Genomic DNA, 17222 nt, shown 5'->3' with positions numbered 1-17222 from the left:
TAATTTCCAAGCAACATTTGCAAACAAAAATCAAAATCTAAATTTTTAGTAATATATATTTGCTCGAAAGAGCAAACTTGACAAGTGATATGCCCATTTAGAGAACCATGCTTAGACACTGAAATTACCAAATGCTTTTCTCAATGTGAAGGGAAGTACCTTACTACTTTGTTAATAATGTATTTCCTGCAAATTTACCTATTTCTCCCTGACTACCATCAAAACATCAAGAGGTAACATTCATAATACTGCCTTGAGTACTGTATCGTCAGGTTTCAGGATTATCTTTATTTTCAACGTTAACAAATTAGCTATACGATATTGGAATAGGTTTGCAAGCTTGTAAATTTCAACATACTATGCTCTGTTAAATAAAATCATAACATTACAGGGCCCTAAGACTGGTTTAATGAAAATTTCAATGATACAACAATAATAACAGTTATAATAACAATAATAAGTAATATTAACAACAATAATGATCTTGATGATGACTCCCAAGAAATAGATTTTTCCTTCGTCAAAATCCCTTAATTATAATAAAATGAATATAACTTCCAAGTAAATTCCAGTCGACAATATTTTTACACTGCAAGCTTTCTTCTTATAATTAATTTTTCCTCCTTTACTCATAACTGGCTTCTTTTTAGGGAACGAATACAATATACAGTTACTTTTTAATTCAAACCAGGATTGTAAAGTACAGTAATGTTAAGGATAGGCTCTCAAATGGCTTTCATATTGCATCCTGTTATCTACCGTATCAAAATAATTTCCTTCGAATGTATACATCTTAGAGCATGTAAGAGGTTAAGCAAGAAGATATATCTGAGTTGTAATTGAAAGAAGCAATTGAAGAGGTTTAGTTCCTAACCCCAAGCTTTTGCAGTATCATGTTTATCGTACCGAGAGCTTCAACAGGTTAAGACACCAGTTTTAGACGTTTCTCAACTTGACAAGTCTCTAGTTCTAATCAGGATCTTCATAGAGACCCTTTCAGCAGTACTATTGTCAGTTAAAAGGAGAGATTAGATGTTTTCCATTAATCAGTGCCTTATGTTTAAGTTTGAGCACTGTATTAACTTCAAGTGTTGGCTGCAGTTACAAAATAGTTATATGTGTAGGAAATATGGGTACCTCATTATTTGGATGATTAATTTATAATCAATAACGGTCAAGAAGCCCTTCTTCAAGACCAAAGAGTTTTGTCAAACTTTTTAGCAAGACAAGGAATATTAGTCAATTTCAAGAGGTCAAGTCAGATTCCTTCTTAAATGGTTACTCATTTGTTAATGATGAAAGCCTCAATTCCTTTAAGGATTTTCTACTTATGATCAAAGAGCTAAAAATATCAAACGTTCTGTCAGCACACTAGTGATTAAGTCTTTTAGGAATTATGTCATCTTTGGAGAAATTTACTCTTCATGCTCAACTCAAAATATCTGTTCAATTCCATCTCGACAAGTATTGAGACATATCAATAAATCCGAAGCTTATATTTTTTACATCAAGAATTAGATGAAACTCTGAGTTGGTGGGATTCTTGCCAATGGCTACATCATGTTGTGAGCTTCATATCTATCTCTCATCTATGATGCTTCTCTGGCAGAGTAGAGAGCTACTTTGGAGTCTTCATCTATCAGGAAGTTGGTTGGTTGTTGAGCCACAAATGTACATAAACAGCCTATATTTAATAGCAGTGTTTAAGGCACTAGTTCAGTCAAAGAAGCTTATCTGAGGAAACATATTTTCTGTTCATTCAGACCACACTACAGCTTTGGCATATACAGTATTGAAAAAAAGGGGAAAACAAAATCCCTAACTCATTTCATTCTGATGGCTAGAAGCGATGCAAATTAACATGGTTCTTCATTTTGTTCCTGGGAATTGGCATGTCTTAACAGATCAAGTAAGTTAGAAGGATCAACTGTTACTTTTGGAATGGTCTCTTTATCCTCAAGTGTGTCAGGATACTTGAAGAAAACTGTTTACAAGGCCAATGAACTACAAGCTGGATATGCTACAAGATTGGTTGAATCTAAGAATTTATGCTTTTTCTCCCTTTTCCAGAATTTGTAGTCTTCAGGTTTGGTACACTCAAAATGCAGGGATAATTCTCATAGCTCAGTTTTGGCTACATAGATACCATAATAGTGAAAAAAAAAAACAATTCAGCTGCTAAACAGGACAGATCTTCTCAAACAACCACATGGACATTTAGTACACCAAAAGCCCTTTATGCTACAGTTAACCGTGTGGGTACTGTCCACTGTATCCTGAAAGGTAGCCTTTTTTCAAAACCCTCTAGACTGTCTATCAAAGCAGCCAAAAGATCTACAATAGATTATATCAGTATCAGTGGCATACTTTAGTTGGTGTACAAGTAGAAAGATAGCAACTAAAACCAACTTGAGTAATATAATTAACTTTTTGAGGCACAGTACTTTTAGAAATGAAAACAGTTTTACTGTTCTATCAATTAAAGGTTATAGATCTAAGTTAACTTTAGTATTGCAGCATGTTATCTCCAGCTGTAGCAGTGGTTCTTGGTGATGATGTAGTAATGACATGTCACCCACAGTCAAATAGTTTTCAGCATTGGAGGTGCAATAGTGCCTCAGCTTGAAGGTTTCTCTTTGATACACTTAACCCTTTTACCCCCGGGGTATTTGGATATTTCCAACCCTTAACCCCTAAGGGGTTATTTTTTTCCCAGCACATTTTGCAGTATATTTTTTTTAAATTGCTCTAACAGCCTTAATTTTTGTCATAGAAAGGTCAGGTTGGTCTCATTCTCTTGGAAAATACCTGAATTTTCTCAAAAAAATATGAAAAACTAATTTTTATAGCATTTTTTGCAAGGACGTACCGTTACGTCCATGGGGGTAAAGGGATGGCTTCTGTGAAACGTACCAGTACGTCCTTTGGGGGTAAAAGGGTTAAGTTTGTGCTTTGGAGCCGGAGAAAATATTTCTTTGGTATTTATGCCATATTGGATTCCCTTTTCTAGCCTTTTACAAGAGACCACACAGCACCTCCCCAAAATAGGTTCTTCCTTAGCCTAAACCAATTATTTTATGATTGGGAAAAAAGATGCCAATAAATCAGATAACATTGAAAATGGGGTGAGGCCTATATCAAACTAAGATCACAGACATTTGAGCTAGTTGGAAAATTGTTGTCAATCTGGATAAACAATAAACAGTTAACCAGTGATAGTACTTCAGAGGTTTACAAGCTAAAATGTTGCATGCTCCTCTTTTAAAATGCATGACAGGAAAGAGAGAAGATTGTAGTGATGTGCTTGAAGCCAACAATGGCTCGTTTAATAACTTCAAGAAAAGGACTGGCATAAATAGGGTGGTGAGGCATGGGGAAATTGCAAGTTTGCAGAGACTGTGGGTTTTATTTCCCAATATGTATTAAATCTTGATGATACAGGCTGGTTCTGGAAGACAAGGTAAAACAGGGCCTACATCACATGAGAGAACACAACATTGTTTTGAAACTGAAACTCTACCAATCTCCCACTCAAAGAATTCCTGGGTTAAAAAAAAAGATGCACAGAAAAGTTATTTAAATGTAATGTGGAGGTCGAACAATAAGGTTTGGTGATAAAACAGTTTTTAATTGAATGGATAAATGAAGAGTTTGGCTCAAGTTTAAAAAACTATTTCAAAAGAAAAAAGTCTCTGAAGGCCCTCCTTGTTATGGACAATGCTCATGGTCACCCTCCAGCCTTAAAGAGGAGTTTTTGTTACTGGAGTATGACTTCATCATGACACCGAGTTAACCGTAAGAGAGTTCTGGAAGAATAACTTGCAGATCCTCCACACAGTAGGTTTCAAAGATAAAGATTGGCAGGAGGTTTCTTACAAAACAAACTCTGGAGGAAACTGTGACCAGAAGCCATAGCTGAAAGAGACTTGAAAAGCTTTGGGGGCTGAGCTTGAGGATATGGAGGATATTGTCTCTCAGGAAGTCCACGGACCTTGAGGTCAGTGATGATGTGGACGAGCTAGTGCTGGGGTAAAAGGAAGAACTCACCCCAACAAAGCAGCAAGTGTTTGAGGAACAGCCACAGAAAAAGTCTTGAAGTGGGAAGGAGACAAAGGAAGACCAGAGTTTTTTAAAGAAAAAATTTGTGCAAATTGGTACTTACAAAATGTTGTAGAAAATTACCACCTCAATAAAGCTGTGATAAACCCAAGCATAGAGGTTTCGAAAAATCAAATAACAAAGTTTTACGAAACATCATGAAAAGGCAAAAACACGACAAGGTTTTAGTGAAAATCCAACTTATTGAGTTTCAACTAGGGCCAAATAAAACAAAAATTGAGCAGAAAAAAGAAACAAGCCCAAAATTTTAGCTTCTTGAGTTTTAATGAAATCGTACTCCTATTCCTTATATCTCTCCCTATCCTCATAGGCCAGCAACTTGTCTCAGTAATATGAATGTAGTTAAATTTTTATAAATTTAATCTAATTATTATTTCTAATGAAATATTAAACAGTACTTTATAGATAAATAAAACAATCCATTATTGCACATTATGCCTGTTTTGGGATCTCAGAACGAATGAAATCAGTTCCCATTATTCCTTAGGAAAAAAATTAATTGGAAAGCATTTTGTTTAGTGTACAACTTTCCTTCTGGAATGGATCTAAGATGTATACCGAGGTACTACTGTAAATAGTCTAGTACAAAATATTAGATTAAATTTAAACGGCGATTTCAATGATCTACAAATTAGTCCAATCTTTTAAAAATTCATGTATATTCCCTAAGTATAAGTTCAGAGTACAGAAAAGCTTAAGAATGACTTGAGCCTTCCTTTGGAAGCCTATTGCATAGACTTAAAAAAAAAAAGTGATAATAAAAGTAAAAGAAGCAGATTTCAATAATGCTAGCAGTGTAAAAATATTAATTATACTGATAAAAATAACAATCAAAATAATAAAAAAAATGATATTTTAATTATAAAATAAATTTTTGAATATACTTACCCGGTGAATATATAGCTGCAACTCTGTTGCTCGACAGACAAAAACTTGTACAAAAAATTCGCCAGCGATCACTACACAGGTTGCGGGTGTGCCCATCAGCGCCATCTGTCGGCCAGATACCAAGCTCTATGTAAACAAAGACTCAATTTTCTCCTCGTCCCACTGCGTCTCAATTGGGGAGGAAGGGAGGGTCATTTAATTTATATATTCACCGGGTAAGTATATTCAAAAATTTATTTTATAATTAAAATATCACTTTTAAATATTTAACTTAGCCGGTGAATATATAGCTGATTCACACCCAGGATGGTGGGTAGAGACCAGTAATATATGTTTACATTTTATGAGCTAAGAGTTTTTATTTCATTTTAGAAGTTATCAAAATAACAAAAACAAAATAAATAGGTACCTGGTAAGGAAGTCGACTTGAACGATTACTCTGCCTTATAAGTACGTCTTCCTTACGGAGCCTCGCGATCCTCTTAGGATGCTGATAGACCCATAGGAGCTGGAGTATCAAGGGTTGCAACCCATACAACAGGACCTCATCAAACCCCTAATCTAGGCGCTCTCAAGAAATGACTTTGACCACCCGCCAAATCAACCAGGATGCGAAAGGCTTCTTAGCCTTCCGGACAACCCAAAAAAACAACATTAAAAACATTTCAAGAGAAAGATTAAAAGGATATGGAATTAGGGAATTGTAGTGGTTGAGCCCTCACCCACTACTGCACTCGCTGCTACGAATGGTCCCAGTGTGTAGCAGTTCTCGTAAAGAGACTGGACATCCTTTAGATAAAAAGACGCGAACACTGACTTGCTTCTCCAATAGGTTGCGTCCATTATACTTCACAGAGATCTATTTTGCTTAAAGGCCACGGAAGTTGCAACAGCTCTAACTTCGTGCGTCTTTACCTTAAGCAAAGCTCGGTCTTCCTCACTCAGATGTGAATGAGCTTCTCGTATTAACAATCTGATAAAGTAAGATAAAGCATTCTTTGACATAGGCAAAGATGGTTTCTTAACTGAACACCATAAAGCTTCAGATTGGCCTCGTAAAGGTTTGGTACGCTTTAAATAGAACTTAAGAGCTCTCACAGGGCATAAGACTCTTTCTAGTTCATTGCCTACGATCTCCGATAAGCTGGGAATATCGAAAGATTTAGGCCAAGGCCGAGAAGGCAGCTCATTTTTGGCTAGAAAACCAAGTTGTAGCGAACAGGTGGCTTTTTCTGACGAAAATCCGATGTTCTTGCTGAAGGCATGAATCTCACTGACTCTTTTAGCCGAGGCTAAGCAAACCAGGAAAAGAGTCTTTAGAGTGAGATCTTTCAGGGAGGCAGATTGTAACGGCTCAAACCTGTCTGACATGAGGAATCTTAGTACCACGTCTAAATTCCATCCAGGGGTAGCCAAACGACGCTCCTTGGTGGTCTCAAAAGACTTAAGGAGGTCTTGAAGATCTTTATTATTGGAAAGATCTAAGCCTCTATGCCGGAAGACCGATACCAACATGCTTCTGTAGCCCTTGATAGTGGGAGCTGAAAGGGATCGTCCTTTTCTCAGGTATAAGAGAAAATCAGCTATTTGAGCTACAGAGGTACTGGTCGAGGATACAGAAACTGACTTGCACCAGTCTCGGAAGACTTCCCACTTCGACTGGTAGACTCTAATGGTGGATGCTCTCCTTGCTCTAGCAATCGCACTGGCTGCCTCCTTCGAAAAGCCTCTAGCTCTCGAGAGTCTTTCGATAGTCTGAAGGCAGTCAGACGAAGAGCGAGGAGGCTTTGGTGTACCTTCTTTACGTGAGGCTGACGTAGAAGGTCCACCCTTAGAGGAAGACTTCTGGGAACGTCTACTAGCCATCGAAGTACCTCGGTGAACCATTCTCTCGCGGGCCAGAGGGGAGCAACTAACGTCAACCTTGTCCCTTCGTGAGAGGCGAACTTCTGCAGTACCTTGTTGACAATCTTGAACGGTGGGAATGCGTAGAGATCCAGATGTGACCAATCTAGGAGGAAGGCATCTACTGTATATGAATTGCTTCTGGGTCCGGGACTGGGGAGCAATAGATTGGAAGCCTCTTGGTCAGCGAGGTTGCAAAGAGATCTATGGTTGGTTGGCCCCAAGTGGCCCAAAGTCTCTTGCACACATCCTTGTGGAGGGTCCATTCTGTTGGAATTACTTGCCCTTTCCGACTGAGACAATCTGCTATGACATTCAAGCTGCCTTGGATGAACCTCGTTACTAGGGAGATGTCTTGACCTTTTGACCAGATGAGCAGGTCCCTTGCGATCTCGTACAACGTCAGTGAGTGGGTACCTCCTTGTTTGGAGATGTACGCCAAGGCCGTGGTGTTGTCTGAGTTTACTTCCACCACTTTGCCTCGAAGGAGAGACTTGAAGCTTTTCAAGGCCAGATGTACTGCCAACAGCTCCTTGCAGTTGATATGCAAGCTCCTCTGACTCGAGTTCCACAGTCCTGAGCATTCCCGACCGTCTAGTGTCGCGCCCCAGCCCACGTCCGATGCGTCCGAGAAGAGAACGTGGTTGGGAGTCTGAACAGCCAGGGGAAGACCCTCTCTTAGGTTGATATTGTCCTTCCACCAAGTCAGGCAAGACTTCATCTTTTCGGAAATCGGGATCGAGACCGCTTCTAGCGTCTTGTCCTTTTTCCAGTGAAAAGCTAGATGGTATTGAAGCGGACGGAGGTGTAGTCTTCCTAGTGACACAAATTGTTCCAGGGATGACAGCGTCCCTACCAGACTCATCCACAGCCTGACTGAGCAGCGTTCCTTCTTCAGCATGTTCTGGATGAATAACAGGGCTTGACTTATTCTGGGGGCCGACGGAAAAGCTAGAAAAGCTAGACTGTGAATCTCCATCCCTAAATACACAATAGTTTGGGATGGGACCAGTTGCGACTCTTCCAAATTGACTAGGAGTCCCAATTCCTTGGTCAGATCTAGAGTCCACTTGAGATCCTTCAGACAGCGACGACTGGAAGAGGCTCTGAGAAGCCAGTCGTCCAAATAAAGGGAGGCTCGGATGTCCGATAAGTGGAGGAATTTGGCCACATTCCTCATCAGCCTCGTAAACACGAGAGGAGCTGTGCTTAGGCCAAAGCACAGGGCCCGAAACTGGTAGACCACATTTTCGAAAACGAATCTCAGAAAAGGTTGGGAGTCTGAGTGAATGGGGACGTGGAAGTAGGCGTCCCTTAGGTCTAGGGAGACCATCCAGTCTTCCCTTCTGACCGCTGCTAAGACTGACTTTGTGGTCTCCATGGAGAACTTCGTCTTTATGACAAAGACATTCAGAGCACTGACGTCCAGCACCGGTCTCCACCCTCCTGTCTTCTTTGAAACTAGGAAGAGGCGGTTGTAGAATCCCAGTGATTGAAGGTCCGAGACTTTGACCACCGCTCCCTTCTCTAGCAAAAGAGACACTTCCAGTTTCAGGGCTTGTCTCTTTGCTTCCTCTCTGTACCTGGGAGAGAGGTCGATGGGGGACGTTGCTAGAGGGGGTTTGCGTACAAAAGGGATTTTGTACCCCTCTCTGAGCAACTTCACAGATTGTGCATCTGCGCCTCTCCTCTCCCAGGCTTGCCAGAAGTTCTTGAGTCTGGCTCCCACTGCTGTCTGAAGTTGCGGGCAGTCAGACTCTGCCCTTAGAGGACTTGGATCCTTTCCTCTTCCCTCGCTTCCCTTCGGCACGAGCACCTCCTCTGCTGGAGGCTCTGCCACGAAAGGGCGGAATAAAGCGAGACGCTGGAGTGTCTATCCTCGGTCTAGCGGATAATGAAGGCAAAGGGGGGGCTTTGCGAGCTGAGGACGCAACTAGATCATGAGTGTCCTTCTGCACTAACGAAGCAGCAATTTCCTTTATCAAGACTTCTGGAAACAGGCACTTGGAAAGGGGAGCAAAGAGAAGCTCAGATCTCTGGCATGGTGTAACTCCAGCAGACAGAAACGAGCAGAGAGACTCTCGCTTTTTCAGGACTCCGGACGTGAATGAGGCAGCTAGCTCATTGGACCCATCACGGACGGCCTTGTCCATGCAGGACATAATGAGCAAAGAAATCTCTTTATCTGTTGAAGAGATTTTCCTGCACAGGGCTCCCAAGCACCAGTCTAAAAAGTTGAAGACTTCAAAAGCCTTAAAGATCCCTTTCATAAGGTGGTCCAGGTCCGATGATGACCAACAAATCTTCGAGCGTCTCATGGCAAGGCGTCGGGGAGAGTCTACAAGACTTGAGAAGTCGCCCTGGGCAGAGGCAGGAACTCCCAAGCCGAGAACTTCTCCCGTGGCATACCAGACGCTCGATCTAGAAGAGAGTTTAGCAGGGGGAAAGGCAAATGCTGTCTTCCCTAAACTCTTCTTGGACTCTAACCAGTCTCCTATCAGCCGCAAAGCTCTCTTCGACGAGCGTGCGAGGACGAGTCTAGTAAAGGCAGGTGCGGCAGAAGGCATGCCTAATACAAACTCTGACGGCGGAGAACGAGGAGCCACAGAAACAAACTGGTCAGGAAACAACTCTTTGAAAATAGCCAAGACTTTTCTAAAATCCAAAGAGGGTTGAGTTGACTTAGGTTCGTCCAGTTCTGATTGTTGATCATCTTGATGTTCGGCAACATCATCATCAGAAAGTTCCTCATCCGAAAACTGATGAGGAAACGGCAACGGAGTGGGCAACGTCTGGTTCGCTGAGTCCGGTCGCACTGGTGCATGCGTGACGGAGCCGGACGCAACGTCATGGAACTGCTGCACAGTCTGTGAACTGTCAACAACCATGGAAGCGCGAGGACACACAGCGTCTACCCGAGACTGTCTAGACCGACTGGGTTGAGCAGTGGAAACCACACCGGGTTGCGGAGGTTGACGCACCGCGTCAAAACAAGTCACCTCTGATGGTTGTTGAACGTCCTGAACGTCAACAACCACCTCCGTGCGTCGCTTAACGTCAACGTGCGGCTGGCAACCCACACTGGATAGCATCGGTGGAGGCACCACCTCAACTGGTAGACGCGAGAAGGTTACCTCAGCGTCAACAGGACGCACAACCGATCGCTTGGAAGGTTGTTGGCTAGGAGGAACGGTAGCAACCTTCTCCGCATGAAAGTCCTGCATCAAAGACGTAAGCTGGGACTGCATGTCTTGCAGCAAAGCCCATTTAGGGTCTACGGGAGCAGGTGCGGCGACAGACGGTGTTAATGACTGAAGCGGTACCGCTTTGCCTCTCTTAGGCGGTGAGCAGTCATCAGATGACGGCACCGAGTCCGAACTGACCCAGTGGCTACAACTGGGACGTTGGACTTGTCCTGAAGGGACCGATTTACGTTTTAAAGGTCGTGAGACCTTGGTCCAAAGTTTCTTACGAGAAACACCTTCAGACGACGAGGTATAAATGGGCTCTCTCGTCTTACGTAGGTAGGGGCGATCTTGGGGAGATACGCCTGATACCATGGAGGGAACGTCTGTTCGCTGATTAAAGCCTCTCGAACCCATGCGTCGTGCGACATTGCTTCTCCCCTGGACTTGGGAGCTTGCAAGAGGTCCCGGACTAGGAGGACGACAGGCACGAACAGACGAACCCTCAAGCGCAACACTGTTCACAACACTATCACTAGGCACTTTCTCACTTCCCATTGCACTTTGGCACTTAAGCTCCTTAACATCCGCCATGAGTTGATTGCGGTCACTTGCAAGGGACTCAACTCTCTCCCCCAGGGCATGGATGGCACGCATCATGTCAGCCATCGAAGGTTCCTGAGTGCTAGGAGGGGGGTTAGGAACAACCACTACAGGGGAAGGAATAGGTTGTGGGGCATGAGGAGAGGAAACATCAATAGACCTAGAAGAACTTCTCCTAATTCTATCTCTCTCTAGCCTGCGTGTGTACTTTTCAAATTCGATAAAATCGAATTCCGAAAGGCCCACGCACTCCTCACACCGATCTTCCAATTGACAGGTTTTACCCCGACAATTGGAACAAACAGTGTGAGGGTCGATAGAAGCCTTCGGAAGACGCCTAGAACAGTCCCTAGCATTGCATTTTCTAAATTTGGGAACTTGTGAAGGGTCAGCCATTTTGAAAGGTCAAGGGGAAAGTCCAAAAAACAATCTAAGTCATCAACAATGAATCCGATACAAAAAAGAGTTCAAGGATTTATTTGAAGAATAACCCTGCACAGCGAAAGCTCAAAACCAGAATATAGTACTTCACCAAAGATGATGTGAAAAACTCCAGTTAGCAACAGCGAGTAAAGTACGTCTTGTCGACACGTCGACAGAGAGAAAATTGAGTCTTTGTTTACATAGAGCTTGGTATCTGGCCGACAGATGGCGCTGATGGGCACACCCGCAACCTGTGTAGCGATCGCTGGCGAGTTTTTTGTACAAGTTTTTGTCTGTCGAGCAACAGAGTTGCAGCTATATATTCACCGGCTAAGTTAAATATTTAAAAATAGGGATACATTGATAATATTTACAATAGCACATATAGGAATAATTTGTGACTGATAAACATGAAGTCCATATAGATTTTACTTACTGGATACTGTGCAGCCAAGTGTGTAACTAAATAGCCTCCATGTGACCCACCACACAAGAATATTTGGTTAGGATCAAGGACACTCTTGTACCTAAAATAGAGTATGATAATTATCAGAAATTTGGTCTCCTACCAAGGACACAGTAATGAATATACAAGCTACTGAGTTCAAGATATAAAATGAACCCATCACAGTCGTTTAATGTTCTATTGTCAACATTAATAAATTTCTCCATTTAATTGCAAGGTACGGATGGTTACTTTTGTAGGTACTGCATATACATTATATATACATAAGACATTGTTGATGATGTTTGTTTTCCATTTGCCGCGTTTAAAGTGACTTACAGAAAAAGTTGTAAATTTATGGTAATATATAAACAGAAAAGTTATATCAAGGTCAGTATTAGCTATATGTGTGTGCGTGTGTTTTAGCCAAGGCATCAGCCACCCACTAAGATACTTCCATTGGGCACTTTGACTAGCCAGAGAGTACTACAATGGATCCCTCTCTAGTTACAACTCATTTTTCTGTTCCCTACACATACATAGAATAGTCTGGCCTATTCTTTCCACATTATCTTCTCTCATACACCTGAAAACTCTAAAACAAGATAACCAAAAATTCTAAACTCGAGGGGTTAACTATTGCACTGTAATTGTTCAGTGGCTACTTTTCACTTGGCAAAGGTAGAAGAGACTCGTTAGCTATGGTAAGCAGCTCTTTGATGAGAAGGACACTCCAAAATCAAACCATTGTTCTCTAACCTTGGATAGTGCCATAACCTCTGTACCATGGTCTTTCCCTGTTTTGGGTTAGAATATACTCAAGCACACTATTCTATCTATTTCCTTAATGCCTTTCCTCATTGGGCTAGTTTCCCTGTTGGAGCCCTTAGGCTTATAGCATGTTGCTTTTCCAAATAGGGCTGTAGCTTAGCTAGTGATAATAATAATAATAATAATAATAATAATAATAATAATAATAATATAAAAGCTAATACTGACCTTGTTATAACTTTGCTATGTAACCATAAATTTACAACTTTTTCTTCAAGACATTTTAAACGTGGCAAACTGGTGACATCAAACATCTCCAATTCAAAAAATAATGTCTATATGTTCATATCAGTTTTAATAAAAATTATTCTCCTTCTTCGGAACGTACACTCTGGGTTTAGAAATAGGTGAGCAATCTTTTGACCATTAGGGTTGGGAATGACTTTTGTAATTGCTGGTACAGGAATGAATGAAAATATTTCTAAAGTAGGTGGTTAGGAAGTTGAATGCTTTTATTTCATCATAAGCTTGTGTTATTCTTATGAAAAAGTATGAATTTAGAATACATATAAAATCTATAATCATTATTAATCCTAGTTACTTGTAAAAAAATCATATACCTTTTCTATATAAATCTTTCTAAAACTATCACAATAGGACAATATTAGATACACAAATTCTTCACATATTTTTAATCTATTTGTATAAAAGATTTAGAGGATAGTTGCCTTGCCCTTAACACTTCTAACCTCGGGGTGAGGTAGGGGAGCAGGAAGGAAGTTTTCTTTCATGGTGGAAGATGGGATAGTTATCTTGGGCTCTCAATGTATTACTTCCTTATCATTTTGTATCTTATTCATTATTTTAACATGCTGCGGGGGCATAAAACAATTAGAATAGCGCCAACGTTATCCCTGCGTGTCGTAAGAGGCGACTAAAAGGGACGGGACGAGGGGGCTGGGAACCCCCTCTCCTGTAAAAAAATCCTATGAGACAGCAACAAAGAGATGGAGCTGGGGGGAGAGTGACTGCTCCCCGCACTCTAGTTTTGGGGTGTTTGAATGTGCGTGGATGTAGTACGATAGAGAGTAAAAGATGTGAGATTGGAAGTATGTTTAGAAGTAGAAGGATGGATGTATTGGCCTTGTGTGAGACAAAGATGAAAGGAAAGGGTGAAGTGATGTTTGGTGAAATGTCTGGTAGAGTGTCTGGGATTGAAAAGGGAAGAGCGAGAGAAGGTGTGGCTTTATTGCTGAGTGAATGGATGACAGGTAAAGTAGTGGAATGGAAGGAGATATCATCTAGGTTAATGTGGGTAAGGGTTAGGTTGGGTAGGGAATGTTGGGCGTTTGTCAGTGCGTATGGGCCAGGTAGTGAAAAAAAGAAGAAGAGCGGAATGAGTTTTGGAATGAATTAACTAGGTGTGTAGAAGGACTGGGTAGAAGGAATTATGTAGTTGTTATGGGTGACTTAAATGCTAGAGTGGGCGCTGGAGAGGTAGAAGGTGTCATTGGGAAGTATGGCGTACCAGGTGAAAATGAGAGTGGTGAGAGACTGGTAGATATGTGTGTTGAACAAGAGATGGTAATAAGTGCTAGCTTTTTTAAAAAGAAAGATAAAAATAAGTATACATGGGTAAGAGTGGCAAATGGAAGAGTAGTAGAAAGGGCATTAATGGATTATGTGTTGATAACTAAAAGAATGTTTGGAAGATTGAAAGACGTGCACGTGTTTAGGGGTATGGCTAACGGTATGTCTGATCATTTTTTGGTGGAAGGAAAATTGGTTGTAGCAAAAGAGTGGGGGAATAGAGTAGGTGGATGTAAAAGGGAGCTAGTGAGGGTTGAAGAGCTAATAAAACCTGGGGTAAAAAGTAAATATCAGGAAAGGTTGAAAATGGCATATGACGAGGTGAGAGTAAGAGAAACTGGTAATTTAGAGGAGGAGTGGAAGTTAGCAAAAGAAAATTTTGTTGGGATTGCAAGTGATGTATGTGGCAAGAAGGTTGTTGGAGGCAGCATGAGGAAGGGCAGTGAATGGTGGAATGAAGGAGTGAAGGTAAAAGTGGAAGAGAAAAAGAGGGCTTTTGAAGAATGGCTGCAGAGTAATAGTATAGAGAAGTATGAAAAATATAGAGAGAAAAAGGTGGAAGTAAAGCGCAAGGTACGTGAGGCAAAGAGGGCAGCTGACCTGAGGTGGGGTCAGGGACTGGGTCAGTCATATGAAGAGAATAAGAAGAAGTTTTGGAAAGAAGTGAAGAGAGTAAGAAAGGCCGGCGCAAGAATTGAAGAGACAGTGAAAGATGGAAATGGAAGGTTGTTAAAAGGAGAGGAGGCAAGGAAAAGGTGGGCGGAATATTTTGAAAGTTTGCTGAATGTTGAGGATGATAGGGAGGCAGATATAATTGCTGTTCCAGGTGTTGAGGTGCCAGTGATGGGAGATGAGAATGAGAGAGAGATTACAATAGAGGAAGTGAGGAGAGCACTAGATGAAACGAGAGTAGGAAAAGCATCTGGTATGGATGCTGTGAAAGCTGAGATGTTGAAGGAAGGGGGTGTGACTGTAATTGAATGGTTGGTGAGATTGTTTAATGTGTGTTTTGTGTTGTCAATGGTACCAGTAGATTGGGTCTGAGCATGTATTGTACCACTATATAAGGGTAAGGGAGATGTGCATGAGTGTTGTAATTCAAGAGGTATTAGTTTGTTGAGTGTAGTTGGAAAAGTGTATGGTAGAGTACTGATTAATAGGATTAAGGATAAAACAGAGAATGCAATCTTGGAAGTACAGGGTGGTTTTAGAAGAGGTAGGGGTTGTATGAATCAGATTTTTACAGTTAGGCAGATATGCGAGAAATATTTAGCAAAAGGTAAGGAGGTGTATGTTGCGTTTATGGATCTGGAGAAAGCATATGATAGAGTTGATAGGGAAGCAATGTGGAATGTGATGAGGTTATATGGAGTTGGTGGAAGGTTGTTGCAAGCAGTGAAAAGTTTCTACAAAGGTAGTAAAGCATGTGTTAGAATAGGAAATGAAGTGAGCGATTGGTTTCCGGTGAGAGTGGGGCTGAGACAGGGATGTGTGATGTCGCCGTGGTTGTTTAACTTGTATGTTGATGGAGTGGTGAGAGAGGTGAATGCTCGAGTGCTTGGACGAGGATTAAAACTGGTAGACGAGAATGATCATGAATGGGAGGTAAATCAGTTGTTGTTTGCGGATGATACTGTACTGGTAGCAGACACAAAAGAGAAGCTTGACCGACTAGTGACAGAATTTGGAAGGGTGTGTGAGAGAAGGAAGTTGAGAGTTAATGTGGGTAAGAGTAAGGTTATGAGATGTACGAGAAGGGAAGGTGGTGCAAGGTTGAATGTCATGTTGAATGGAGAGTTACTTGAGGAGGTGGATCAGTTAAGTACTTGGGGTCTGTTGTTGCAGCAAATGGTGGAGTGGAAGCAGATGTACGTCAGAGAGTCAATGAAGGTTGCAAAGTGTTGGGGGCAGTTAAGGGAGTAGTAAAAAATAGAGGGTTGGGCATGAATGTAAAGAGAGTTCTATATGAGAAAGTGATTGTACCAACTGTGATGTATGGATCGGAGTTGTGGGGAATGAAAGTGATGGAGAGACAGAAATTGAATGTGTTTGAGATGAAGTGTCTGAGGAGTATGGCTGGTGTATCTCGAGTAGATAGGGTCAGGAACGAAGTGGTGAGGGTGAGAACGGGTGTAAGAAATGAGTTAGCGGCTAGAGTGGATATGAATGTGTTGAGGTGGTTTGGCCATGTTGAGAGAATGGAGAATGGCTGTCTGCTAAAGAAGGTGATGAATGCAAGAGTTGATGGGAGAAGTACAAGAGGAAGGCCAAGGTTTGGGTGGATGGATGGTGTGAAGAAAGCTCTGGGTGATAGGAGGACAGATGTGAGAGAGGCAAGAGAGCGTGCTAGAAATAAGAATGAATGGCGAGCGATTGTGACGCAGTTCCGGTAGGCCCTGCTGCTTCCTCCGGTGCCTTAGATGACCGCGGAGGTAGCAGCAGTAAGGGACTCAGCAGTATGAAGCTTCATCTGTGGTGGAAATGTGGGAGGTTGGGCTGTGGCACCCTAGCAGTACCAGCTGAACTCGGCTGAGTCCCTGGTTAGGCTGGAGGAACGTAGAGAGTAGAGGTCCCCTTTTTTGTTTTGTTTCTTGTTGATGTCGGCTACCCCCCAAAATTGGGGGAAGTGCCTTTGGTATATGTATGTATGTATTCATTGAATTTCTGAGTAGTTATCTTTATAATGATACCAATTAAGATAGGCAAGTATATGTGAAACTGGAGATCATGAATCCATAACTAATGGAAGCAGACTGTAATATTAAAATGTCTTGCACTTAAATATTTCTCCAGAAAAAAATTACAGTATAGTCCCTTCTTCCCTCACCCATCTATATTAAAAATGTTATTTTGATTATAAAATAAATTTTTGAATATACTTACCCGGTGATTATATAGCTGCAACTCTGTTGCTCGACAGACAACTCTACGGAAAAACTCGCCAGCGATCGCTACACAGGTTGCGGGTGTGCCCAACAGCGCCATCTGTCGACCAGATACCCAGCTCTCAATGTAAACAAAGACTCAATTTTCTCCTCGTCCCACTGCGTCTCTATTGGGGAGGAAGGGAGGGTCATTTAATTTATAATCACCGGGTAAGTATATTCAAAAATTTATTTTATAATCAAAATAACATTTTTCAATATTTAACTTAGCCGGTGATTATATAGCTGATTCACACCCAGGATGGTGGGTAGAGACCAGTAATATATGTTTACACTTTTATGAGCTAAGAGTTTTTTATTTCATTTTAGAAGTTATCAAAATAACAAAAACAAAATCAATAGGTACCT

General features: G+C 41.5%; 1 protein-coding gene across 3 annotated transcripts in view; it reads right to left on the bottom strand.

Moving 5' to 3' along the window:
• The window catches only part of LOC137642513 (acylamino-acid-releasing enzyme-like), a 137265-nt gene that overhangs the window by 27632 nt on the left and 92411 nt on the right, over nucleotides 1–17222 (bottom strand). For all 3 annotated transcript variants that reach the window (XM_068375143.1, XM_068375144.1, XM_068375145.1), the window contains one exon: nucleotides 11560–11650. In XM_068375143.1, the coding sequence (XP_068231244.1) occupies nucleotides 11560–11650 (91 nt within the window). The remainder of the gene's footprint in view (nucleotides 1–11559; nucleotides 11651–17222) is intronic.

Source organism: Palaemon carinicauda, chromosome 6 (assembly GCF_036898095.1).
Source record: "Palaemon carinicauda isolate YSFRI2023 chromosome 6, ASM3689809v2, whole genome shotgun sequence".
In the NCBI taxonomy this organism is placed as follows: domain Eukaryota; kingdom Metazoa; phylum Arthropoda; class Malacostraca; order Decapoda; family Palaemonidae; genus Palaemon; species Palaemon carinicauda.
This window is presented reverse-complemented; position numbering and strand designations above follow the sequence as displayed.